The 26237-nt window shown below is 38.8% G+C and overlaps 4 protein-coding genes and 1 pseudogene across 5 annotated transcripts; 3 read left to right on the forward strand and 2 right to left on the reverse strand.

Annotated features, from left to right (window-relative positions):
- The first annotated feature begins 69 nt into the window (after positions 1-69).
- LOC137741003 (protein EARLY STARVATION 1, chloroplastic) lies at positions 70-4211 on the forward strand. 2 transcript variants are annotated; one of them, XM_088686410.1, is made up of 11 exons: positions 70-1073; positions 1212-1303; positions 1447-1640; positions 1960-1999; positions 2496-2577; positions 2738-2815; positions 2931-3056; positions 3265-3386; positions 3583-3622; positions 3701-3792; positions 3931-4211. In XM_088686410.1, the coding sequence occupies exons 1-10, from the start codon at positions 724-726 to the stop codon at positions 3777-3779; spliced, it is 1203 nt and encodes a 400-aa protein (XP_088542536.1). In that variant the 5' UTR covers positions 70-723; the 3' UTR covers positions 3780-3792; positions 3931-4211. The 2 variants fall into 2 exon arrangements, with proteins under 2 accessions (XP_088542536.1, XP_068336916.2); XM_068480815.2 differs by having other exon boundaries at positions 3701-3775.
- A 571-nt stretch (positions 4212-4782) lies between these two features.
- On the reverse strand, positions 4783-10110 carry LOC137742083 (O-fucosyltransferase 16). Its single transcript, XM_068481832.2, has 10 exons — positions 9651-10110; positions 9502-9561; positions 9307-9397; positions 9012-9088; positions 7879-7967; positions 7599-7782; positions 6926-7107; positions 6464-6566; positions 5884-6215; positions 4783-5792 (listed from the first exon to the last, which is right to left on the reverse strand). Exons 1-10 carry the CDS (start codon positions 9822-9824, stop codon positions 5348-5350), a joined length of 1737 nt encoding a protein of 578 aa, XP_068337933.2. The 5' UTR covers positions 9825-10110; the 3' UTR covers positions 4783-5347.
- Positions 10111-13246: 3136 nt separating this feature from the next.
- On the forward strand, positions 13247-14750 carry LOC137741451 (uncharacterized; annotated as a pseudogene).
- Positions 14751-14832: 82 nt separating this feature from the next.
- Positions 14833-17711, forward strand: LOC137715916 (Pentatricopeptide repeat (PPR-like) superfamily protein). Its single transcript, XM_088685703.1, is given in 6 exon segments — positions 14833-16031; positions 16034-16431; positions 16648-16800; positions 16883-16954; positions 17070-17245; positions 17371-17711. Coding segments are annotated over 5 exon segments (1836 nt in total). The 5' UTR covers positions 14833-14929; the 3' UTR covers positions 17181-17245; positions 17371-17711.
- A 117-nt stretch (positions 17712-17828) lies between these two features.
- On the reverse strand, positions 17829-21604 carry LOC137715926 (uncharacterized). The gene is made up of 11 exons (XM_068455292.2): positions 21373-21604; positions 20929-20986; positions 20742-20849; positions 20466-20603; positions 20297-20366; positions 19952-20007; positions 19585-19710; positions 19165-19304; positions 18805-18877; positions 18638-18712; positions 17829-18550 (listed from the first exon to the last, which is right to left on the reverse strand). Exons 1-11 carry the CDS (start codon positions 21516-21518, stop codon positions 18230-18232), a joined length of 1311 nt encoding a protein of 436 aa, XP_068311393.2. The 5' UTR covers positions 21519-21604; the 3' UTR covers positions 17829-18229.
- Between the last annotated feature and the right edge of the window lie 4633 nt (positions 21605-26237).

The raw sequence follows: 26237 nt of genomic DNA on the forward strand, positions 1-26237 counted from the left end.
GCCATGGTGGAGAGTAACACAAAACAGAACAAAAGAACGGAAGTGGGGTCCAGTCCGGTCTGTTTACGTGCAATGCAACGGTGGTATGATAAAATCTGGGGATTGGATACGGATGGCATGCCCGATTGCGTCGCACTTGCATCCAACCAACCACCGACCCACCGATCTCACTCACTCCACCCGAATAATCTCAACTTGCCAAATTTCTCCAATTCTCAGAGTTTATCCTCGATTTCTCGTGTTACAAACTCACACCCACCACATACCTACTCCACCGTCATTCTATCTCTCTCACGTCAAGAAGGGAGAGGGAGAAGGAGAAGGCGGGGGAAGGTTGATTCACAGAAGAGAAGAGAATAGAAGGAGGCGAGGCCTTCCGATTCCCTCCCTCCCTCCTTGTTTGTTCTTCTGCCCACCCAATCCCACCCCCACCTCATTCAATCAGTCCATTTTCAAATGTCGCTAAACAAAGATTCGCCCGAAATTCTCTCTGTTGCTCTCATTGGCGCCCCCTCCCTCCCCCTCCCTTCTTCCCTTCCCTTCCCTTCCCTTTTTTCTTTCTTTATATATTAACTAGTAACCAATCACTACTTCCACCCTCATTCATCAATTAATTTAATTAAACCAAAACCCATACCCATAGAGAGAGAAAGACTAGTCTCTCAGTCTCCGTCTCCGTCTCCTCCGCTTGGGATTCATTCGGATGGCATTTTTGTAAACGCAATGGCGGCCACTTCCAGAGGCTTCGCTTCTCCGCCTGATTTCAAGCTCACCCGCCTCCGCCTCGCTTTCCATCCCCACCCCCACCCTTCTACTGCTACTAATGCCGCCCGCCTGCGGGATATCAGAAAGCGGAGGACAAGACTTAGCCTTCCCATGGCTGACCCACCCGCAGTCACTCGAATCACTTGCTGCTGCTCCGACTCCGTCGTTCCGATCCGGCCCGGAAAGAGCCTCGACAAGGCGGAAGAGTGGTGCTTCGATTCCAAGAAAAGGGCTCAGAGAGCTGCTGGAGTCCAGGCCTCCGCCGCATTGCCCTTCTTTGCTTCGTCTTCCTCTTCTTCTCCTGCTCAGTACGTTGCATTAGAATTTGCAATTTACCCAAGGAATACTTCAATTCCATTCTCTTGTTTGTCTAGTATTATTTTAGGGTTTAAACTAGTTGGCTTTTGGTGTTTATAATTCATTGGCTCTTTTGTATTTTGCTGCAGATCTCGCTTCCTGTCCAAACAAGAGAAATACTACCCTCGCTGTACCCCAAGAAACTCTGGTCCACAATCTCGCGACAGTCCTCCGAAAAGAGGTTATTCAATCAATCATTCTACTTACTTTAAGATGGTAATGTACCATCATTGGCCTTCATGGATGGTGTTGGTAGGTAATTAGTAACATATTTGATTTATCATTGAGAATTATTGTGGTGTTTGGTATTTTTTTTTTTTATAGATACTGGCATTGCCAATGAGAAGGAGTGGGGCATCAGCTTGTTAAACGAAAATGTAAATGAGTCTGGCACCAATGAAGATGGCACTACTTGGTACCGCGAAAGTGGCGAGGACCTTGGCAACGATGGCTACAGATGTAGGTGGACAAGGATGGGTGGTACTTCCCACGACGCTTCTTCACAATGGAAAGAAACGGTATTTATCAGAATTTATCATAATTATTTTACTTTTTTTACTTTTTTAACTCTGCCATGTATGACTTGACTAACCTTCTTCACTGTCATTTTGTTTACTTTAGTAATAATTATCACTGAATTCTAGGATTGTAATACCAAGGCGCCTTATATTTCGTACTCAAAAGCCTTAAACAAGTAGAGGAGGACTTGGACATCCTTCTACCTGTAAATTAGCCTCATATTCTAAGTCCCTTGCTGCATTGACTTTGTCTTTATAACCCCATTGAGTATCATCCCAGGTGGATGCATTTAATTGGATTTGTTGATCTCATTGACAGTGGTGGGAGAAAAGTGACTGGACTGGATACAAAGAGCTAGGTATACTTCTTCCTTGTCTTCATCTTCAACTGCTGGATATCATTAACCATGCCCATCACTATGTAATTTCAATGAATTAGATATCTTAGATTCTTCATTGTCCTGAATAAAACCACAACCTTCAGAGTAATTCGATGTAAACAAAGCAACACATTCATTTTTATAGATGGAAAATAAGGTTTTTGCTGCAATATAAAACCTTTAAGGTCTTCTAATAAGTAAACTTGTCGGCACAAGTCTTTGTGTATTCATCCTTGTTCTTAGAAATTTTTGAACCTCAACACTTCCCACTGCTGTGGCAAACTTGCACAAATATCTAAGGGCATTGAGCGGCAACCATTCACTACATACTGGTTTAATTAATCAATATCTGTTTTTAAAGACAGTGTTCTGTCCTGTATACTTTTACGGTCAGTCTTTCAACTAATTTCACTACTGTATCATGGGTATGGGTACAGATAGGAATGCATAATTCGCATCTATTATCTTTTCATAGGTGTGGAGAAATCTGGTAGAAATGCTGAAGGGGATTCGTGGTGGGAAACATGGCAAGAAATTCTTCATCAAGATGAATGGAGGTCTTTATCTTATCTCTATTTGATTAAGTTTTAGAGAATTACTTTTAACCCTTACTAAGTAAGCGGTAGTTATAGAACTTTTTAAAATTTGTGTTTCTTGACCTTCTCATTGCTTCATTGTTTCCCAATATAAATTAATGCTGCAACTTTGTAAGCACAGTAATTTAGCGAGGATTGAGAGAAGTGCACAGAAACAAGCAAAATCAGGCACGGAAAATGCTGGATGGTATGAGAAATGGTAAGCTAAAGTACGGTTTGTTGTTAATTCAATTTTTATTCACATTATAACGCACGAAATAACTGATGAAATAGATAAAATGCATGGACGGTTTTTACCTATAATTTGGATGCAGGTGGGAGAAATATGATGCTAAAGGCTGGACCGAGAAAGGAGCACACAAATACGGTAGACTTAATGAGCAGTCTTGGTGGGAGAAGTGGGGAGAGCATTATGATGGAAGGGGATCTGTTCTCAAATGGTTTTCTCTAACTGACTTGATTTACTTCTTCATCTGTTCATATTAAAACAAAAAAAAAGTCTTCATTGTTTCTCCTTCCTCTTAAATTCAGAAATTCGTTTGCCATCTGGTATCATCATTTTGGCCATTTACAGTTAAAAGTATGAAGAACAATACAGCAGCTAAAAAGTATCTAGTCGTTGATATACGCTGGACGTATAATTTTCAGGACTGATAAATGGGCTGAGACTGAACTTGGAACCAAATGGGGAGACAAGTGGGAAGAGAAGTTCTTTGCTGGCATAGGTTCGCGACAAGGGGAGACATGGCATGTATCTCCAAGCGGTGAACGTATGTGCAAGCACCTTGAACTATGATTTAACACAAAATTTGTTTGCCTTTAGTTGTTTCCTTGGGTAACTAGTATACCATGCGGCAAACATATACAATGTCTTGAATATGTTCCAATTATTCAGATCTTCATGTTCATTCAACTTTTCAATAATTTAATCTGATGTAACTCTGTTTTTTGTTCTCTCATGTCTAGGTTGGTCAAGGACATGGGGAGAAGAGCACTTTGGAAATGGGTACGGAAGGAAATAAAAATGCTGAACTGCATTGTCATCTATTGTTCTTTGACAAGTTAACTTGCTCTCTCTTTGCAGTAAGGTGCACAAATATGGGAAAAGCACGACAGGGGAAAGCTGGGATATTGTTGTGGATGAGGAGACCTATTACGAGTAAGAGTCTGGAGTTGGTAATGGTTCTGTCTGCATATAGTATGTTGAAGCAGTCAAAAGGATTTCAGGGGAACCAAATATAAATAATTTAGATTACATCTTCTGGTATTGCTCTTACTGTAAAAGTAAATTTGATCTCTCACTTTTTTATGAAGGGCTGAGCCGCATTACGGGTGGGCAGATGTCGTTGGTGACTCTAGCCAATTGCTGTCAATTAAACCTCGAGAAAGGCCACCTGGCGTCTACCCTGCCCTTGACTTTGGATCATCGTCGCCTTCAGTTGATGAACCACCAGATGAATTTTCTCCACAATGAAGGGTGACCAAAATTAGGTGGTCTAGTTTAGAATATTGATCGACGTCCAATTATATTGGCTGAAACTGGTCTTTTGTAACGGACATTTTAGTATTCATTTGATTCATTCTTTCAGTTGCCACTAGTTGTTTTGAGATTTGAGTTTAGGTGACTGCTGCTACTTTTTTCGCACTATTTATTTGGGGAGCTGCATCGTACTTCATCCATACCCGTCCCAACGTAAATTTCTAGTATTTAAAGTGTTCTTGCCTGAAGTGATTCGATGGTCTTTGAGAAGTCCCAACTATAAATTTTACAAGTTGAGGGAGGACAAAAATGATATGGAATTGAATTGTCAATGGATTTTTTAGAAAGTGGCAAAATGGACAAAAATAGTGACTTTCACAGTTTTTGTAAAAATTGAATTGATTTTATTTTTTTGTTAGTTTTGCGAGGTCCGAATTAAGGGCAAAGTTTTAAACACTTTGAAAGTGGTCTTATAATTTACTGACCTTGAGAAGTATTTTCTATGAATTTTCCCAAGTCCCAAAATTAAATAATAGATAGAAAAAGACTAGCGTGGCCTAAAGCGATTCCAACATCCTGATGGTCTTTGAAAATCGTGACATTTGCATGCGAATTAAGGGCAACATGAATTTCTAGGTTGCAAAATGGAATGGAATCACATGTATAGAAAATGCTAGCAAGTCCCGGAACTTAAATTCGGAAATTTTTATTGGTCAAGTTTAAAATTTATTTACAGCTGCGGTCTGTCTCTCAATTTGGTAAAAACATCCGTATAAGAATGAACCCCATCCCCGCACCTCTCTGATATCTCAGGTGACTTGAAGAGAAGCTAAACATTTAACCTCTTGTGAGCCGCCCAAAAATCTTTAGTACGAATAAGCCTCAAGGCTCAAGCCAACCATGGTTACGACACCCATTCTCTGCTTCAGCCCACATAATCCGTTTCCGACTCGTTGCTTTCTGAAAATCCATCATCCACTCTGGTCACTTCCGGATGCCATCGCATCGCCCAGAGTGTTTCACAAGTCGAAAATCAGTTTGCTGCCCTCCAATGAACCTTGTGCCAGTGTTCATATATGTGGGATGCACATTGTCTATCCTCTTAGTTTTATATACAGTAGATATAGGAGGAATTGTATCCAAAACTTTCGTCTAGAGCTTGAAAATTTTGATGGAGAATACGAAGAAATTGCGTATAAGAATCAGTTAAATGCAGTTGACAACTATTAGCAAGGGTCCAGATAGAACCGTCTAGTCTGAAAGCATCTCCTCCAATTCAGGTTCCTCGGAGTTGACAGCGTCATAATCCACGCCTCTTCTGTTAAACAAATCATTGTCCAAGGGGGCACTTTGATATTCATCCTCATCAGTATCAGGCCCTTCTGGATCATCTTCCACGTTTTGGGCATCAAACTCTACTTCGTCTTTTCCTGTTTTGTTACTACTCCTACCATATTTTCTAGGTCCCACATCCCTCTTGGCCTTGGCCTGAGAATCTTCACATATGCAGGTATATGGGTTCTCATGAAAACCACCCCTGCCTGGCCTCACTTCATTCGGCTCACCCATAAAGCCTCTCTGATAAGTACGAACATTAGAAGCAAAAGCTCCCCAGGTCATGTTCTCTTTGCTTAGGAACAACCGGTAGAGTTTTTTAGCATTTGGACGAATAGTGGGCTTATGTCCAAAATATCTCCTGCAACAAATAAAAGATGTGAAAACTAAGCAGGCAGTGGGGAAGAATAAGATGAGAAGAGAAATGAAAAGAGGAAAGAAAGACAGCACACCTTCGTCCGGCTAATATTTTGGCCATATTGCCATTGTTGTTGGTGACAAAGACATCACTCTCATCACAAACTATGAAGTCAAGTGCCGCCATGCGAGAAGCAAATGAATAAAATGGTTCCAATTCCTCCTTGGGTGCTATTGTCTCTTTCGAATAAAAGTTGGGGAATAGTGCCTTAAGGGGTGCCAATGTTTCTTCTCCTCCATAGACTTCCCCTGATGCCACATAGATGTGAACATCGCTGCCATAACCCAGTGCTCTCAACATAAGACCAACTTCTTCTGGAGTAAGTGGACACCTCCCATGCCTCCTTGGCTTATCAGGATTGCTAATCTGCAACTCCATCCAAAATACATCTTATAGATACAGAGCAATGGGATATAAATAGACTCGATACACACCTCATACTTGATACACACCTCCTTGGCTTTACTAAATAAACATAAGTACACACACAACTTGCGCTTGCACATTTATTAAAATAAAAAAACAAAGATCGGGTTTGAATCAATTTACTCTCAGTAGTTGATTCAGGGGACATAAGATGACATAAAGCCAAAAGAACATCAATTAATCCTTACATGTAAAGTCTTCCACCTCTTTCGTATGGCACCCAATTCTTTCCTTTCCTTGTCTCCTCCACCATAATAACATCCTGAGAATGCAAGCATATCAGGTTCATACCTGTAACAGTAGACATTTAATTGCATCAAGAAACAACTTGACAAGTAAGCCTTAGAATTTGCAGAATCTTGTTTCTAATATGGGTGCAGCCTATTAGTTGCCCGTGTGAAGGAATCTGGGGGGTTGTTTTAGTCTACTCATGAACATGCACTTGTATGCATGTTTCTGTAAACGTATCAACTAGATATGGAAAGCAGGTATACTAATGTACACAGAAATATGATGATTATGATCATTGGAACAAGGTTTGACCTGCAATTTTATGGCTCAGTCTAAATATGCAAGAAAGACAGAGCAATAATGCTAGTTAAATGGTTGTTCTAAACATAAAAAGTAAAAAAAAAGATGGATAAAATTACCTCAGGTGCAATGCGATGTAATGCTTGCTTCTCAACCTCATTTGTTGAACCAACTTTTTAGCCATTTTCTGTATTGGGTCAGTAAACTTTAAAGCATGGTAGTTGACTCTACATCTTAATTTTTGCAGTTCTGTATTCAGCCTGTTTGAAAGTCTGTAATCAAACTTGTTGAGCTGAATAGCCTGTCACAGAATGAAAACTAATAAGTGCCTTTTACATAAATTATGTATACTTGTAGAAAGATAATTCAAGAAGACGTATCTAGGGATGCAAACAAGCGGTGCCATCCATTAAGGGATCAAATCATTCACTAGAGCCATGATCAAAGCTAAACTTATACATATTTAGTAAACGAGTCCAAACCTGGGGCTTAGCTCATGTGCTTGCCTGAATATATTGTTTTTATTTCAAATGCAATAAAATTCTTAGGGAAACAAAATGTCTGACCACGAGATTTTCAGACAAGAACCATTTGGTCCACAAGATTGGGCACTGGATAAAATGTAAGTGCACGAAACATGGAAATGTCATATATTTCAAAATTAAAAGTTGGCAAACAAACTGCAGGATACAAAAGTAAGCAAAGGAGAAGGCAGTACTGATGCAACTTACAGAGGAAACGAAGTTTCTACATTCTATAAGAATTAGAAGCTTAAGAGAACTGAAAACTTACATGCCTTTTCAAAAGAACAGGTAATACACGATTTTGATAACATCTTTCACTACACTTCCTTGGAACACGCATAGTGGATGGCGTCCACATGTTACCTCCCTTTCTTGGAAGCTGTTTTATGATTTTAACATCTTTTGACAGAAATGATATAAACCAATCAACATCAAAAATCTCTGAAAAGTTACTGCAAAAGAAAACAATTGATTGGGACATGTCCATGCGATTACAAAATCTGGATTGCAAGTAAATATGGCAGCATAGATATGATTCAAGGACTGACCTTGCATCCTTCCAGAAAGATTTCTGGTCCAACTTTGGAACAACAAGACTAGCATTCAGTATACGAGCTGCTACAACGGCATCTGTTATCTACCAAAGTTATAGGTAGAGTAAGTTCCCCACTAAAAGCGAAAAAAACTATACAAATACTATATAATCAAGAAGCACAAATGCGACCAAGAGGCCGCCCTTAACAACTTCTTAGATTGGGCCTTCAAGCAGTTCCTCGACGAGTTCTCCACCCTGGCCGCCACTCCTCTGCAATCAATCGCCGAGCAATTTCCTGTCTCGTCGGGCGGAAAGCACACAGAGGAACAAGGAAGAGAGTGAGAGAGAGACGAGTGGAGAACGGCGGCGAAACGGTGCATTCCACAGGGTTGTACTGAGAAGAGGGGCAGAAAGCTGAGGAATCTGCCATCTCAAAGGCCGAGTACAACCCCGTATTCCTATCCGCCTTCGAACGAAGTCACGCAGGGACAACATCGTGGTTGCTGGGCATTGTCGATCCAGCGTATTTGGCTGATATCTGGAGGCCCCACTTGGTTCTTCCCCTCCTTCTCCAAGTCGGATTCCGTCAATGCCCTTCCCCAGCCCAATACCCAAAATCAGTCAGCCCCAATTTTCTCTCCGATGAGTATTCTTGGTTTTTTGAAATAAAAAACGAAGTCCTCTGTGTGCATTTCCTCTCCAAAAAATTGAGGAATAATAGAAAACAAAGTCCTCTGTGAATTTTTCTTGGTTTGTGGTTTTTTATTTTTCTCCCCTTTTTCATTTCAACAACAATTATTTTGTGAAATTTTTTTAGAAAATTATTATAGTCCAACATATTATCCGATGCACAGATTAATCCGACACAGCACCAAATGCCCGACTAATTTAATCAGTACTATCCGAACTCTTTCAGCCGGACTATTTATCCTATCCAGCTGAAATAGTCAGTACAGTTTGAGCTGCTAGATGAGGCCTTAGTCTATATTTTAATCCCTTTATGTTTTTACCTTGGTTATGCATCAATTGAACTGTCAGAGATAGGGTGGAATCAAGTATCCTCTCAGACATCCTCAAGGAAACATCAATGCAGTAACTATGACTATAATGCTGCAGAAGATAAACAAAAGTAAAATCGTAAGTTACCCCAGTTCTTTGTTGATTCAAGCCTCCACTGGTTGCAATCGCCAAGTACCTATTAGGACGCGTAATTTCATCAACATCTGCAAATATGAACAATATAGTTATTCAGGATGAAATTCTAAACACCAATGTCACTGTGAACACAAAGGGAAGTGTCATTTTACGAAAACCATATGAAACAAACATATAACAGAAACCACAAATAGGCAGCAACAATGCATAATTTTGGTCAATCAATTACGAAATCCTATAGACTGGGGTATACTAAATGAAAAGCAAACTGGAAAAGGAAACAGACTTGGAAATTTCTTGGTGCCATTGCTGCATCCATAGTAGAATTTGGAATTCCTGGAGCTCCAAATATCACGATCCAATCTCCCTCCACCGCTCTGATTTTGAACAAGTAAAGAGAAGCCGTAAAGATCCAAACAAAACCTAACATTACATTAAGGTTGACATCCGAAATTGAGAAGGAAAGAGAAAAACCCCTAACTGGAACACGAAAGACAGTAAGCCGTGCAGCAACGGCATCGTCGTCCACGGCAACATCGAACTAGAAGGAAAAGAGGAAATTAGGATACGAATCCAATCATACGAATTGTTAATTGTGAATAAGAAGAAAATGCGGGAGAGAAAGTGCACCGTAGAAGAATGACGCCGTTGATAGAGGTTATTGACATCGAGAGGGGAAGGAGCAAGAACCAAGAGAAGAGCGAAGAGGACGAGAAGGGCTCCGGATATGGCGGAAATGAGGGGAAGAAGAAAGCGAAAGCGGTGGTAGTAGTGGAGGCGGCGGCGCTGGAAATGAAAAGCCATTGGTACAGTACAAGTGGCACGGCGGGTCACTTTGACTCAATCACCCTCCTCTCTGTTTTATTTGATTTTGCTTTGTGTGGGTTTTGGGGTTGGAATCTGGATGAATGAATTACGAAACAGGTCGACCACCGCGCACCACCGCCCTCCCACCGCCAGCAGAGGCTGAGACTTGAGGTCGTGCAATGTGGCTTGGGTGTGGGGGTTGGCAGCCTGGCACCTAGCACTACGATAGAGTAGACTACTGTCTCTCCAATGGCGGAGCCTGAAATTAATGGGTGGGTGGGTTAGTACGAAAGCAATGCTCTTTTTTATTTATTTTTTTTTTTATGTGCTTGCACAAAATTATATGATAGTAAACTTAATTTAATTTCGAGTAAGTTGTAGTAATAGTTGTTCAACTTTAATCAAATGAAGCAATGATTCATCAATTTTAATCCAATTGAAGCAATGGTCTCTCAACTAAAAATCCATTACTATTGGTCCCTCAACTCATCAAAAATGTGTAGCTATGGTGTTTTTTGTCAACTTCGTCAAACTTTTGTCAAAATGAGTTATGTTTGAAGGATTATTGCTACAATTGGGTTAAAGTTGAGGGACCATATCTCTAGTTGGATTACAATTGAGGGATCAATTGTAATGAATTTTTAGTTGAGAGATCATAGTTGCACATTTTGATAAGTTGATAGACCAATGGTAATGAATTTTTAGTTAAAAAATCATTGCTCCAATTAAGTTAAAGTTAAAAGACTATTGCTACAATTTATGATATTTTCAACAAACATATAAAAAAAATTATATATAATAATTCAATTTATGCATACCAAAAATATTAAAATATTTGAAAATTTTAAGCATGAACTCTCAAAATTCAATAATAACCGGATAAATTTGCGTCACGAACTAAAAATAAAGTGGTTAGGAACTTACTAATCGATCAGAGAAATTAATAAACTTGCATACTAAGAATCAAAGAAGAGATATCTATGTTTGAGTGTCTTTTTGGCAAGAAGTGTACACTACTGTTTTTTTTTTTTTTTTTTTTTTTTTTTTTTTTTTGTTATAACTTCAAAAATGTCTAATTTGGTCTGTAATTATGGAATTGATGAACAACTTTCATGAGTTATGATTGAGTGCATTGAGTGGTGAAAGGCTATACTCTATAAGAGCCACATGTAGCAGTAATGACATCGGAAATATTAATTTAAACTATACATTTTTTTAGTGTTGGTTAAAGTGATTAATTTTTAGCATTTAAAATTAAGGATGGAAGTCTTAGATTCGATTCTTTTTAAAAACGAGTCCATTGTGAAGCTAGGCTCGCTTCCTTCATTCTTAGTGTAGATAATATCGTTTGTTAAAAAAAAAAAAGAATTTATGGGTGAAATATATTGCCAAATTACCATGCCAATCATTCCATATTGATTTTTGCCAATTGGTAATGGCACGGTATTGTACCGAACCGAAATTTTTTGATAAGACGTTAGTTTTCGATACTATTACCGATGGTATTATTGTGCCGTACCAAAAAAAAGAAAAAACGTATATATATATAAAGAATTATACAATATTTAGAAAAAAAATGGATCTTTTGATATAGGATCCTCGGTTTTGAATTTTTTAGATCAAACATTCATGTCTTTTAGTGATTTGATTAAACTTTTTTTGTCATAATTTTGGTGCTATATGCACATTGTATTGTAACAAATTTCCTATAATCTAGCCTTTTAATTACACTCGTCTCCATTAGAGATAATTGTACAAAAAAAAAAAAAAAATGGTTAGATTCAATTTATTTTCACAATAATGCTACAATTTAGCAATAATTATCTACAATTTAAGATATTTTCTTTCCAAAATAGTTTAAAATATTTTTAAATTCCACAAAATCAAATGTACCGAAATAAGTTTTTCTTTTAGTACGTTAAGAGAAAATAGGATTGAGAATAATTTAAAAGTACCAATACACAATGTGTTCAAAATAAAATGTATCAATATTAACAATATGTATCAAATCAAACGTACCAAAATTGCAAATAAACTTACTAATTAATGATTTTTGTAAATTCCCGCAGATAATATATACGTAATGTATTGTACCTAATAATAATTTGTCAACAACTGTATTTAAAAAAAACAGCAAAAAAAATATAATTTCACAAAAAAATTGAAAAAAATTACACGGAGCTTTTATGTTGATCACCAACTATTTGAAAAAAAAAAAAAAAACCCACTTGGAAAAAGAAATAATATTAAATGTTTGCATAAAAAAAAATATTGTGATCGAAAAAACATATTTGGAATAAGAGAAAATATAGTTTAATTACTAATATCTCCACTAAATAAAGAAAAATGCATTATGCAGATAAAATGATAAATTCAAAAATTGTTTTAATTTAAAAATATAATAATGATATGTAATTTAGCTTGAGGTGGTTATTGTTCAAGCACTTTAATCAAATTTTAAAAATGCACAAATATTTAATCTAAATGATATAGAAAAACTGTACGAAATTCTAATTTTCCCTAGAAAAAACCATTCATTGCCTCTATCATTCCTTCGACACTTTCCCTCTTCGACACTCACTCCCACTCTCTACAGGAATTGGTGTTGGTGTGCTTGCCTGTGCTTGTTGCCTGTGGTTTCTTACTGCAAGGATTCTATTTTGGCTTCCACTTTAGGCCATGAAAAATTACATTTTTGAGAGAGTCTCCTAAGCATTTCTCTTCAGATTTTTCATTAGTTAAATGGATTAGGGTAATAAAAAGTGATACAGTAGCCCAACTAATTAGTATTTTTAATGTTAAAAAACTCAAAACACTTCTCATGCTATAGCCCACCGTTCCAGACGAGACGAAACAGTTTTGTTGCTGACACTCTACTTTGTGCCACATCTGAAATAAACATTTAGGGCGCGTTTGTTTGATCTCGTTAGGTCTTTGAAACTAGTTAAGTGTGTTCTTGTTTGTCTGGTGCACCAAATGCACACTTAGAAGTGTGGTAATAATCAGTTTACATGATTTTTCATGGAAAATGTTTTTACTCATTACGCTGAATTGGTGATGATGCTCATCACTCATCGCCAAATATTTAGTTGAAACACATAGATGATTGTTTTACTAGCTAGCTCATATCATTGACTGAACTACTTGCTGTTGCTGGCTACTTTTTTCAACTCGACAGCCAAAGAGCAGGAGAGAAATTCTGTTGGAGTATGTAAAAAATGTGCAGCCAGAATTCATGGAGCTGTTTGTAAAAGGGAGGTATTTTATATGTTTATTTGCCATTAGTGCATACCATCTTAATGTCAATGAGGGTTTATTACTATTACTTATGCAATTTCCATGCCTTCTCACTGAATTGACAACACTTTTCACGCTTACTCATGTAGGTTGTTGGTGCAATGCGCCAAACAGTGACAAATATGATTGGAACATTACCCCCACAATATTTTGCAGTGACACTAACCCCCGTAAGTCTATAACTATTATTCTTTCTTTTCGTCACCATAGCAGCTTGAGTATAGTAACATCTTATCTGATGGGTTCCTTATGTTGGAATTTGGGTGGCTGACTGATTTAAACTGATGCAAATTCCATGTGCATGTTTTCTGAGTTGTTGCATTTAAGGAATTTATGTACTCAGTGGGATTGGTTGACTTCCATCTCAGGTCGCAGAAAATCTTGCACAACTCATGTACAGTATCATGATGACGCGATATATGTTTCAGAATGCACAGTACAGGTTGGAACTTCAGCAAGGTTTAGAGCAGCCAGCTGCTCTTCCTGATGTGCAAGATAAGAAGGTAATATTTTTCTCATTTTTTTTCAAGTTCTATTTATGAACCATACTCATCCTTTTGGCCGTTGAGGAAACCTTTTACTACATTACCATTTACTGAAGAAAAACCGTACCTTGTTTTTGAAGGCTTTGGCTTACCATTTATTTGTTATTGTGTTTTTCTGATGGCACTGAAATTAGGCCCTAATGGCAAGTTCAGTCATCCGACCCCTGCGTTATTAACATGCAAACTCCTTGTGATATTCACTATTCAGATGTTTCTGATACATTTTCATAGTCGTTTATAGGACTTTTTTCAATCTTTCTATTTTAGTTTATGAGAGGTTCCGCCGTACAAACTTTAATGGTGCCCAGTGACTGTTACAGGATGCACCAAATTATGCACTTGGTACACAGAAGAACGTGTCAGGTGAAGTTATTAGGTGGAATAATGTTTCTGGCCCTGAGAGAATAGATGCTAAGAAGTACATTGAGTTACTTGAAGCAGAGATTGAGGAACTAAATAACCAAGTTGGTAGGAAATCCTCGGGCGGACAAAATGAATTGTTGGAATATCTCAAGTCTCTTGAACCCCAAAATTTAAAGGTAAACAACATCCCGTCTGCTTATCCCAACTACTTTCGGTTGCCTAAATGTTTAGGTTCGTGGCTGGCAGCTGAGCATGGCAGGCAGGCTTATGACTAAATTCTAAGTGCTTTTTGTTAGAACATCTCAAGACCCACACTACTATTATTAATTTATTACTGTTATTGTCTGAGGTAAATTTTTAGGTTGAAAAGATCTTACTAGTTGGCTGCGCCATCATCCACAACATATTGTAGCTATCTAATGTGTGAATTGTACTACTGTGATTCTTTCAAACGAGAAAAACAATCATAGTTAGTCATTATTGCTTCTGAAATTAGTAGATTTATTTATAAAGGTCCATAAATCTCTCCGTGACCCTTGGTTAAATGTCTTCAAATTCGAAGTAACTGACGAGCAATGCTGGAGACGATGTTGTGGTTGCGATGAATACATTCATCAAGCGGCTTTTGGCTGTTTCTGATCCTCGCCAAATGAAGGTTTGCCTCTGGAATGAGCCGTCTTTAATTTGCGGTTTAAGTTTCGGGCAATCCTTCCTGTAATGGAAGTATTTTCCAAAAAAATAAAAATAAAAATAAAAGGATCAACTACTGGTATGTGTTGGTACAGACAAGAGTAAACCCCAACCTCAACCTCAACCTCGACACGACGCTTTGGAGACGACCAAGCTGGCGCTTCCACCCACGACTTCGGTCCCCTCCTCACGTTCGTCGCCAACTCCATGTCATCCGATGATGATTCCGCCTCCTCCTCCTGCTCCCCAACCTCACTCGACCCGACGGAGTTCCAGCTGGCCCAGTCCTACGGCGCTGTCCCCGCCCCACTCTGGCACTCTCTCCTCAAATCCCTCTGCGCCTCCTCCTCCTCCTCCTCCTCCATTGGACTTGCCTACGCCGTCGTTTCGTGGCTCCAAAAGCACAACCTGTGCTTCTCCTACGAACTCCTCTACTCCATCCTCATCCACGCCCTCGGCCGCTCCGAGAAGCTCTACGAGGCCTTCTTGCTCTCCCAGCGCCAATCCCTCACTCCCCTCACCTACAATGCCCTCATCGGCGCCTGTGCTCGCAACGGGGACCTCGAGAAGGCCCTCCATTTGATGTCCCGCATGCGCCAGGACGGTTACAGCTCCGACTTTGTCAACTACAGCTTGATCATTCAGTCCCTCACCCGCTCCAACAAGATCGATTCTCCAATCATGCTCAAGCTCTACAGGGAGATTGAGTCCGAGAGCATTGAGATTGATGGCCAGCTCTTCAACGACATCATTGCTGTTTTTGCTAAAGCCGGCGAGCCCTCCCAGGCTATGCACCTTCTGGCCATGGTCCAGGCCACTGGCTTGAGCCCCAAAACCGCCACTCTGGTTGCTGTCATCTCATCCTTAGGGAATTCCGGCAGGATAATAGAAGCCGAAGCTATCTTCGAGGAAATGAGAGAAGGAGGACTGCAACCCAGGACCAGGGCTTACAATGCCCTCCTCAAAGGCTATGTAAAGGCAGGTCAACTAAAAGATGCCGAATCCATCGTCTCCTAGATGGAGAAGAGCGGCATTTCCCCCGATGAGCACACTTACAGCCTGCTCATTGATGCCTACGCGAATGCGGGCAGGTGGGAAAGCAAAAGAATTGTGTTGAAAGAGATGGAAGCTGGCAATGTGCAGACCAATTCTTATGTTTTCAGCAGGATTTTAGCCAGCTACCGCGATAGAGGGGAGTGGCAAAAGTCGTTCCAAGTTTTGAGGGAGATGAAGAGCAGTGGAGTAAGACCCGATAGGCATTTTTACAATGTCATGATTGACACTTTTGGAAAGTCCAATTGTCTTGATCATCTACCCTTGAAAGGATGCTATCTGAGGGAATCCACCCAGACACCGTCACCTGGAATACGCTTATAGATTGTCATTGCAAGTCAAGCCGCTATGTAAGGGCAGAGGAGCTGTTTGAGGAAATGCGGCAAAGTGGGTGTGCCCCTTGCGCCACCACCTATAACATCATGATCAATTCCTTTGGGGAGCAGCAAAGGTGGGATGATGTGAAAGGCTTGTTGGGGAAGATGCAGGCTCAGGGTTTACTGCCCAACGTAGTTACGTATACCACATTGGTTGACATTTATGGAAAGTCGGGGAGATTTACTGATGCAATAGAGTGTTTGGAGGTTATGAAGTCTGCAGGCATGAAACCATCCCCGGCAATGTACAATGCCTTAATTAATGCCTATGCACAAAGAGTAAGTTGTCTTATCAACACTAATGTTAATGTGTGTGTGTGTGTGTATTTATTTCTAATTGCTGAAGCTATAGATAGATATCAACCAGAAGGCTATTCGTCTTGCTTCAGACTACTTTATCTTTGTGTTTGGATCCTGATAGTGAATTGGATAAGATTCTTACCGTGAGTGTGATGGTTGAACATCCATTTGATCTTCCATGTGAATGTTTGACAGGGTTTGTCGGAGCAAGCACTGAACGCATTTAAGGTAATGAGAGCAGATGGATTAAAACCCATTCCCTTGGCTCTCAATTCGTTAATCAATGCATTTGGTGAAGATAGAAGGGATACTGAGGCCTTTTCTGTGTTGCAGTACATGAAGGAAAATGCAAGTCATTTCTAATGTTGTCATAATTACTGTTACTGCACAGATTGGTACAACAATTGATCTTGCTTCTTTGTAACTGCAGGACCTGAAACCAGATGTAGTTACGTATACTACACTTATGAAAACCTTTATCCGCGTTGATAAATTTTATAAGGTATGAATTTCATATATCATCATAGATAACCTTTGCATTGTCGTTGCATGCATAACAACCAGGCCTTCACTTATAAGTTTCATTCGAATGTACAAGTTGCATGTTTTTGGTTCAGGTTCCAGCAGTGTATGAAGAAATGATTATGTCTGGTTGCACTCCAGATAGGAAAGCTAGGGCTATGTTAAGGTCTGCGCTGAAATACATGAAACAGACACTCAGATCCTAAATGACATGATTTGAGTCATCCAGCCACAGTTAAATGTGTTCACCTGCTATGTTTGGCCTAGTCAGGTATGATATGAAGATTAAGGCCAAACCCATTGATCTTTATGCTAGTCATAAGTTTCACACATGCCAGCATCTCCAGACTCCAATGGCTGTAAATCACCATCTTTGACAGTCTGATCATTTTGCAGGAACGACGATTCACACTGGCCATCGTGCAAGAGTATCCAACATCAAGGGAAATTGTGTTCCAGAGTTTGGGAACAATGACACCGAGCACAGCACACCCTAGTGACAAACACAAGAACAGCTGAAGAAATACACCCCCATCACCATTTCCATTACCATTACCTCACTCAAATTTTCGGTTGTAATTGTTTTCCATATGCACCGCTGCACCAGATAAAATGTGATTAATTGCTTGTATCTTGTAAAAAGTTGTCCGATTGTTTTTCATCATAAAGTAAATGTAATTATAAAACTAAATTGTATGTGTTTTTGTTCATATTTCAAAAGGAAGTATGCAAACGAATATGCGTATGTTAGGCTTTAGGCCACTGTGGTCACATCAACTCTTGGTTGTTCAAAGGCGTGATCAAGAACAACGATTAACTGCTGTTCAGAGATTCGAGTAAAATGCAAGCATACATTCAATCCAAGCAAATAAATGATCACTTAAATTAAAAGAATATTTTGAATATTACAGATAAAACAATCACACTCTATGGGTTTAACAATTGCTCGTATCATGTGTAAAAAATGAAAATTTTAACTTCCAAGAGACATCCTTTCTAAAAAATTTGGCATGCACCCCCACCCCACCCCTCTATGATATTTCTTATTTTTGCTTCTCCTTTTTCCCATGACAACTAGGAACTTGAAATATAAAAAAAAAAATTCACTTCAAATTATGGACCTCAACTTCTTGCTGCTCATGGTGTTTCACAATCGGTATTGAAAATCAATGGAGAGGTGGAGGAAATGTGCGGAACAACATGTCGATCAATACAGTGCAGCACGAAGCCTCTAACATGGAGTTGTTTCTCAATATCAGATTGCAATAGCAGAAACAATTGGTCTAGCACACTTGCTTTTTGAAATTCTGGAACAGAACATGAACATTAACAGAACAGAAGATAACAAGAAGAGCCTGAAATATGTTCTTATCTCCTGCATTCCTAGTTCAAGCACCTCCATCTTCTTTCCGTATCTACTACTCCTCTCGACTAAATAACCTTCAAGATACTCATCTATGGATACCCACTTGTCTAATAAGGTGGGCACAGAAGCCTTTGAATAATTTTCACCAAGCTGGTCTGGCCCCAATTTAAAAATTGTGAAAAATGCAGCAGACCATTCATTGAGAACTCTCTGAAAGGAAAAAGATTTACACTGTTTTCATTGACTGTTGCCTCTATACATGCTGAAACTTAAAAGATGACCAAAAAACTGACATACATTGAAGGTAACGAAGTCGGTGGGATTGAACATTTTGAAGCAATCTCTTGATGAGGCCGCTCCATCTCCATATATCTGAGTCAACAAAAAGGATGCAAATTTGTCTAGGTCCAAGTTACTTTTTGATCAGAAATTTGAAGGAAAAAATGAGGGATAACTTGACAAACCTCAAAGGTGAAAGCCATTGGCACCCTTACAATGTCGAACATAAAATCAGTTGCTGTCCCATGTGCCAGGTACCTAGAAATAAACCTTGATGAAAAAACATATAATAACCATTTTAAAAGAGTAAGCATCGAAACCTATAAACTTTGGCTCACAATTCGAGGAGAGATGTGGGGGGAGGGGTGGTGGTAAAGTTTATTTATCCAAATAAACCACTTAAAATTTCAGATCCAGCAGGGCTTAGCCTTGCAGTCCAGCTACCACCACAAAAGATGGTTACAAAAGTATAGAGGCTGATCTTAAAATTTCAGATAACAATAGTAACAATCAACTGAACAATAACGACTGGTAGTAATACTAACCCAACAGAACCTCCACCAGACCCAACCATGCAACGCTTTTGGCAGTGCAGTTGGTTGAGTTCTTCAAGCAATGACTTCATCTGGTGGGAGGAAACTCCATCTGGGGTTGTGTTCTTATGGTCATACGGCATAAACAGAGCCTGAACAAACCCGAATCTATATAAGAAATGTGTCATATGCAGAGTACACAACCCTAAGTTGAAATGGAACGTAAAATTGAGAATCACTGTGACACTTCAATCGTAATTGGAAAAAAAAAAAAAAAAAAAAAAAAAAAAAAAAAACAGTATAAAGTGGCAAATCATAGGGTGATATTGCATTTGGTAAAACAGAATTGCATCAATCGTTAACTTCAAAAATGGTTGATATGACTTCGGAGTCAACATGAGGGAATACTAATTGAAAGTTTATGTGACCTACCTCCATCCCAGAGTGTATATTAATCCAGATGTGTGGATCAAATGACACGGCAACTTTCCGTATTATCTGAGTTTCAGGCTCGCTGAAAGGAGCAGTTCCAGGATTTTCCTCATATGGATCATAATCCTGGGATAGAAATACAAAATAAAAGCAAAAGAATAGTCTTAAGCACAAAAAAGAAGAAATGGAATGACAGTTGAATACTGAAGTTAAGGAGAGGAAGCAGGAAACAATAACTGAAACTACATCATCATCTAACGGTGGGTTATATATTAAGTGCAGTGCTTTATAATCTTAAAGAACATCCATCTGAAGAAGACATCTTAATCAATACACTCAAAAGATAATGCAGTATAGTATGATTAACCTTCTCTTTTTTGCCCCAATCTACGCTCCAATTACGGTTGAGATCAACTCCCCTCCCTGTCCAGTATGCAAATTTAAGCATTTAACAATCTTTATAAGATGTGATAAATAAATCAAGGATTCATGCACGCATACAGACATAAAATCTTGAAGAATTACCACACACGCTGGGGCATTTTACTATTGCCATGCTATCCATGAAAATATCTCTTATTAGTGTTCTTTCATATAATAGGGGAGCATTTGATTGACAGAGAATTCTATTTATAATGTTGTATGTGTGTGTGTGCGCGCTGGGTGCTTGGGTGCGTATATATTTTAGATCCCAGAAAACCAATTGCTTTACCATTTCTTCTCTCACAGAGGTCTCCTGCTTCAACAAGTTTACGGCCGTTTAAGTTTTCTATTGGAACCACCTGAAATAAAATTAGATATCAGAACTCAAAAAAGACCAACTTCTTAAAGTTATCTCCAAAGAGATAGCTAACAATTGCAGCACATTACAAAGATGTCACCTTTATCAAGAGCTTGTCCAGGGTACTGTCTAAGGAGGCTGGGTCCAGGTTGGGTAGAAACTGTTCTTTACTACAGATTGATAGGATTCGCAATGCAAGCTCGGATGTAATAAGCTCCCTTCCATGCTGCCCAAAACTCTGGAATACAAGGAATCATCTGTCAAAAACACCAGCCATTACCAATCTGAGATTATCTATGACTATAAACAGCCAGCCCGCTATGCAAAATATAGTCAGAACAAATCGAGCTTATAAAAATACATGAAAAAAACTTACAAGAAGGATCCGAAATTTTGGCCGGTCAGTCTCTTGACTTCTCCGACTATAGGTAACTATTGCGATCTCAGCAGAGTAGCCCTTGTTTTGAGATTTAATTGTATCCAACTGTCATTAGCATCAAAGTATTAGAACATGAAATGAATTTCAAAGGGAAAAAAAATGATAGAAGGCAAAGGAAACCTACAGTGAGCTCCTCTGGGTGCCGAAAGACGAGAGCTTTAATTTCTTCCATCAAATCCCCACTGCAGACCAATAAAAAGGAAAACTTTGATGTTATACATTAATTGTAGATTATGTTTTCGTGCTTAAAATTAAATTGCCTGAGGAATTCATAACAAGTTCACATCATCAAGTAAGGCAAATAATTGAAAGGTGAGGGAGGGAATAGCCAAGATTCGCTACAATTTCTGACCAACCTAACCAACCATAGAGTCGGGAAACAAGAAATTACAGAAAGAAACAGAAAGCCCATCACAAGATTTAAACAAAAATAAATGAATCAGTAACTATCAATTCAGCAGAAGTCCGTAGGAGCCTGATAAGATTAATCAGGCAAAATACAAGGTTGGTGCAAAACGATTGGAAAACAGTAAAGAAATAAATGTTGGATAAAGAAAATAGAGGTTACCTGGAGTGATAGAGATCGTGGTTGATAGGGGTGAGAGAAGGGTGGGTGAGATTACTATTGCCATGGACGACCACGAAAGCTTGTAACCACGCAAAGAAGCAGAGAGTGATGGATAAAGGAGAGGAGAGAGGAAGGAGATGAGCCATGGCATTGGCAGTTGAGGATCTCTGTTTTTTCTTTTTCTTGTTTTCACATTATTATTTCTTTCTTTTCTTTCGAGCTGTGTCTGTGCGCGAGTGCTGTGGCAAAATGGGAAGAAAGGCGCAAAAAAATGGCAAAATAGGGAAAGAAACAAGGGAAAGACAAGGGTTGTCTTGTCTTTTGGTCTGTTTGTCCTGTTATTCACACAACCCCAAAAATCCTATTTCCCACTCCTTTTTTTAATTTATTTTTAATGACATATTTACCCCTATGTCAAATGATGTAAATACCTAAATAATTTAAAACCCTTCTATCCCCCTCCCTCTTTCAAACCTCTCGCTGTCCAGAATCTTCTTATCCATAATTCTAACCTAGTTTCTTCTCTTTGTTTTTGCAAAACTCAAAAAGATCTAATTTCTTTGAATTTCATTTTGTTGTTAGCTACTGCCTTGGTATAATTGAAAGAAAAAAAAAGTGAAATTTTGAAAATTTAGAAGAAAAATGGAGAGCCCAGTAACCAACTGCTCACATCCATGAGCTACCCACCCTATCCAATTTGACAGCAGTCATCCTCCACCGGCTTGACACTTCAACCTAATCTTTTCTTTCCTCCATCTCAATCGAACTCACAAATAATAAAACTCAACTTTAACCGTGGATGTCGCTCATCCTCCTCCTCCTAGTCAAAATGGGCCACGTCAAGGCCTTTCCCTCCAAATTTTCAGAGAGAAAAAATTATTTTTGGTGGGAAAGAGGTTGTTGTCGAATTGAGTCGGATGATATTAATTGTACTTGGATATTTCAGGAATAAAAGTGGGTGGAGAAAGAGTATTAAGTATTTGTAACTTTCTATAGTGAGTGAAATTATAAGGGGGGGGGTGAGAAAATAGGATAATGGGGTGGGTCTAGTAACACTCATAAACGTTCGACGGTTGGGTGGTGATATTGCTTTTTTTTTTTTGGTAAATCCTTTCCGAAGAAGCAAAGGTAATTTACAAGACAAACGCCCATAAACAAATATTAACAAAACAAAAAGGGGCCATTATCGACTCTAAAAATTACAAAACCTACGTGGTGCGTAGGCCGAGTAACTAAGCTAACTACGTCCTTCGGTTGAATGCGGGGCGTGCCAACTCATCGACCGAGCTCGGCCAAGGTGTAAAATTCGTTGATGTCGCGTTGAGCCCGTTGTTAACTTCTTTATCTTGCGACTGCGACCGAGGAATGAACACTCTCGGTCTTTGGGTTCTAGAGCCTAAAGACAAGGCTGTTAGTTCCGCGAAGTTCATAAATCGTCGGCGCCCGATTCAGTCACTGTAATTATATTCGTAAAAGTATAAGCACGTCGAATCGACACCAGACTATACGGACATAAGTATTCAAAGGTGATGTATGTCTTGATGGTGAATGTAGTTCGGCCGTCAGAATGCCGAACTCTGAAACTCACTTGTGAGTATCTAATCATAAACTCACTCGACGTCCAGTACGCCGAATGACGTAACTCGTAACACCTTACTTCGCCGAGAGGGTTAATAAGGTGACCTCTGCTAACAAGGATTCGAAAACCCTTCTCGGCCGAGACTTGGATAGGTAACCAGTCGGCCTCGACGCAGTGCTGTTTATCCAAACTGAAGGTGCTCATTGGTCGGCTGATTCTACGGCAACAGTGCTGTTTATCCAAACTGAAGGTGTGTCGGCTGGAGAAAAGAAAATAAAAATCTCAAGATGTTGAGAGGTTTTGCGCAGGGCAATTGTATGTTGAATTCCAGGTCCTTAATTGTTGCATGACTTTTTGTATTTATAGCACCAGCTCTTTGAGATCGAATTAAACCCCTATCTGGATTGGGAGTCCTTGGCCCGTTCCAGCTTTGCTTCAAACAACCCTACTCCTATTAGGACTTTAACTCACCCCCCCCTTCGGGGCTTTATTCATTGCTGGTCGAGAATCCTAATTGTACCAGGACTTCCTCGACCCTCTTTGTTTATCTGGACTACTCCTTCTTGCGATAGGACTCGACCATCCCTGCTAAATAGCCCGAGATCATCAGGCGGCCCATAATATTTTGACACAGCTTTGGGCTGAGCACAAACCTACACTCGGCCCAACAAGATTATTTTGGGCCCAAACAGCCACCCAAGCTAAATTAAAAAAAAAAGCCCAACTAGGACCACAAAGTTTGATACGCAACAAAAGAACGTTCTAGATTCCTTTCACCGCTGCAGCAGTTCTTCTCGATCAACTAAATTCGATTTCCCCAATTTACGCCACAACTCCCACCAAGCAGCATCGTCAAGATGAAATGAAGTGAAACCCCATCTCCCAGCCACGAACACCGCACCGATCTCAGCTAGAAATTGATAGAACCTCGTGGGATTACCACGAACAACACTACCACCAAAGGCAGACAAAGGGAATGAGGTAGTGTTGTAAACACCTGAGCTGGCGTGACCACTGGAACTCTACACAGCCTCTCGAAAGAACGCATCAACATGTGTTAAAAGCTGATTGCAGACTGAATCGAAAGAGGTCAAAGAAGATAGACGCCCATAAGGTATAAAGGACTGGTTAAAACTGGGAAGGATAAATGGGGAAAAAAATGTAGCAAAAGGAGTGAAATGAGGAAATAGAAAGAAAAAAGGCCAAATCTTCCACCTACCCCCGCCTCGGCGAGGGCCGACGATGACGAAAAGAATGGGTTGGAAGCTATTCACACTAACGATGGGAAAGACTCTCAAGAAGACAGAAAGCCTCTCACACTCAGAGAAAGAGTTTTAACAACATACGGTTAGTGATATTGTTGATACCTCCGCTCCGCTCCGCTTATGAATTTCTTTCTTTCCCTTTCACTTTCCCTTTAAATTACACTAGCCTTCGTGCACGAGTGTGTTCTTTCCCCTTCACTTTCCCCTTAAATTATAATAGCCTTCATGCACGTGCTCAGGCGCGTGCAGAAGGCATTTTATGAATCATAGCGTGCTACGCGCGACTTACATGTTTTAAATGTATTTATATGCGTGAATTGACAAAATGAAAGTCAAATATTTGAAGTAAATAAATAATCTAGAAATCATGCTAGAAAAAAACCCGTCACAAACCAATCAAAGCAGCTGAATTCACATAATAAAATCAGTCTTCCAATTTTCATCTACATTCTATTGAATTTACATTAAGAATTGATAAAATAATATTTAATAAACAACTGATTGAATCACATTATTGCTAACTCATTGTGAGGCTAAGCCCACCCTCTCCCCCTTAGTGTAGATAATATCGTTTGTTAAAATAAATAAATAAATCATTTGACAACTAATTTAATCACATTATTATGCGTGTGAGAAAAACCTTTTTTATAACTGGCATTACACGCCTCTTAAGATGTTTTGAACGTGTTTAAAAATAGAGAAAATAATATTTAATGAACAACTGATTGAATCACATTATTATTAGCCTATTGTGAGGTACTAATTAAAAAAAAATTGTACAAAAAGAATTAATTATTAAAAAAATATTGTTAAAATGCCGAAAATATCTTGCATTATTTGATGCATTATTTTGGGTTGTTTTCGAAATTTTTTGTTTTGGGAGCATTTTTGTCCAAATATTTTTTATGAAACTTGTGACCTCAAAAAGCGTTGTTGGTTTTATATATAAAGATTGTTCTTTGCGAATTGCAAATTTGGAATTTGGTACTATACTTTTTTTCAACAAGTCACTTGGACGCTCATTACAATACATTTTGGGTTATGTACAATGTTGGACATGTTACACTCAAAAAACGACACAAAATAGGGGAATTTGAGTTTATTATAACCATCTTCGTGTCATGATGATCGACCCGTTTGACACAGTAAATAAATATTTTGTGTTCCAAATTAATTTCCTTAATTAAAAAAATGACACACTTAAACATATTTACATAATTATATGACTTTTTTATTTGATATAAATGTGACATCCCACATCGTTCAGAAGAGTGATTCTTATATGTATATTCTCATCTCTACCTAGCACGAGGTCTTTTGGGAGCTCACTGGCTTCGGGTTCTATCGGAACTCCGAAGTTAAGCAAGTAGCACGCGAGAGCAATCTCATAATGGGTGACCCACTGGGAAGTTTTCGTGTGAGTTCCCAGAAACAAAACCGTGAGGGTGTGCTGGGGGCCCAAAACGGACAATATTGTGCTACGGTAGAGTCGAGCTCAGGAAGTAGTCCCGCCCGGGTCGGAATATGACACTAAACCTATATTTGATCGGTAATTTTGTGCTTATGAACGTTAAACAGGCTAAACATATCATTATAATTAACACCATTAATAATCGTATCATATTCACATTTACAAAGAATGACTCAGTTAATCATTTTGTCATGTTCGAGTAGATCCTAATTATGTTTGTGTTGACACGAATCTAATTCGTGAACACAATTCCACCCCTACAATTTTGATACTAATATTTTGCTCAAATAAGTATTTTAGTCCCGTGTGTTTTAAAGATATAAATTTTGATGTGCTTTACTCTTTTTAGTAATCTTAGTTATTTTTAATCTAATTTGATGTTAATTTTGAAGTGTGAGTTTTTTCATGTGTCACATAATAACACATACAGTACATGAAAATGAAAAAAATAAGTGGTCAATGGTATCTAATAGAATAATAATACTATTTGATACAAGTGAGATTGAAGGAGATGAAATCGAATTTAAAATTCATTATTTATACACATTTA

This window comes from Pyrus communis, chromosome 15 (genome assembly GCF_041283825.1).
Source record: "Pyrus communis isolate YQ-2024b chromosome 15, ASM4128382v1, whole genome shotgun sequence".
In the NCBI taxonomy this organism is placed as follows: domain Eukaryota; kingdom Viridiplantae; phylum Streptophyta; class Magnoliopsida; order Rosales; family Rosaceae; genus Pyrus; species Pyrus communis.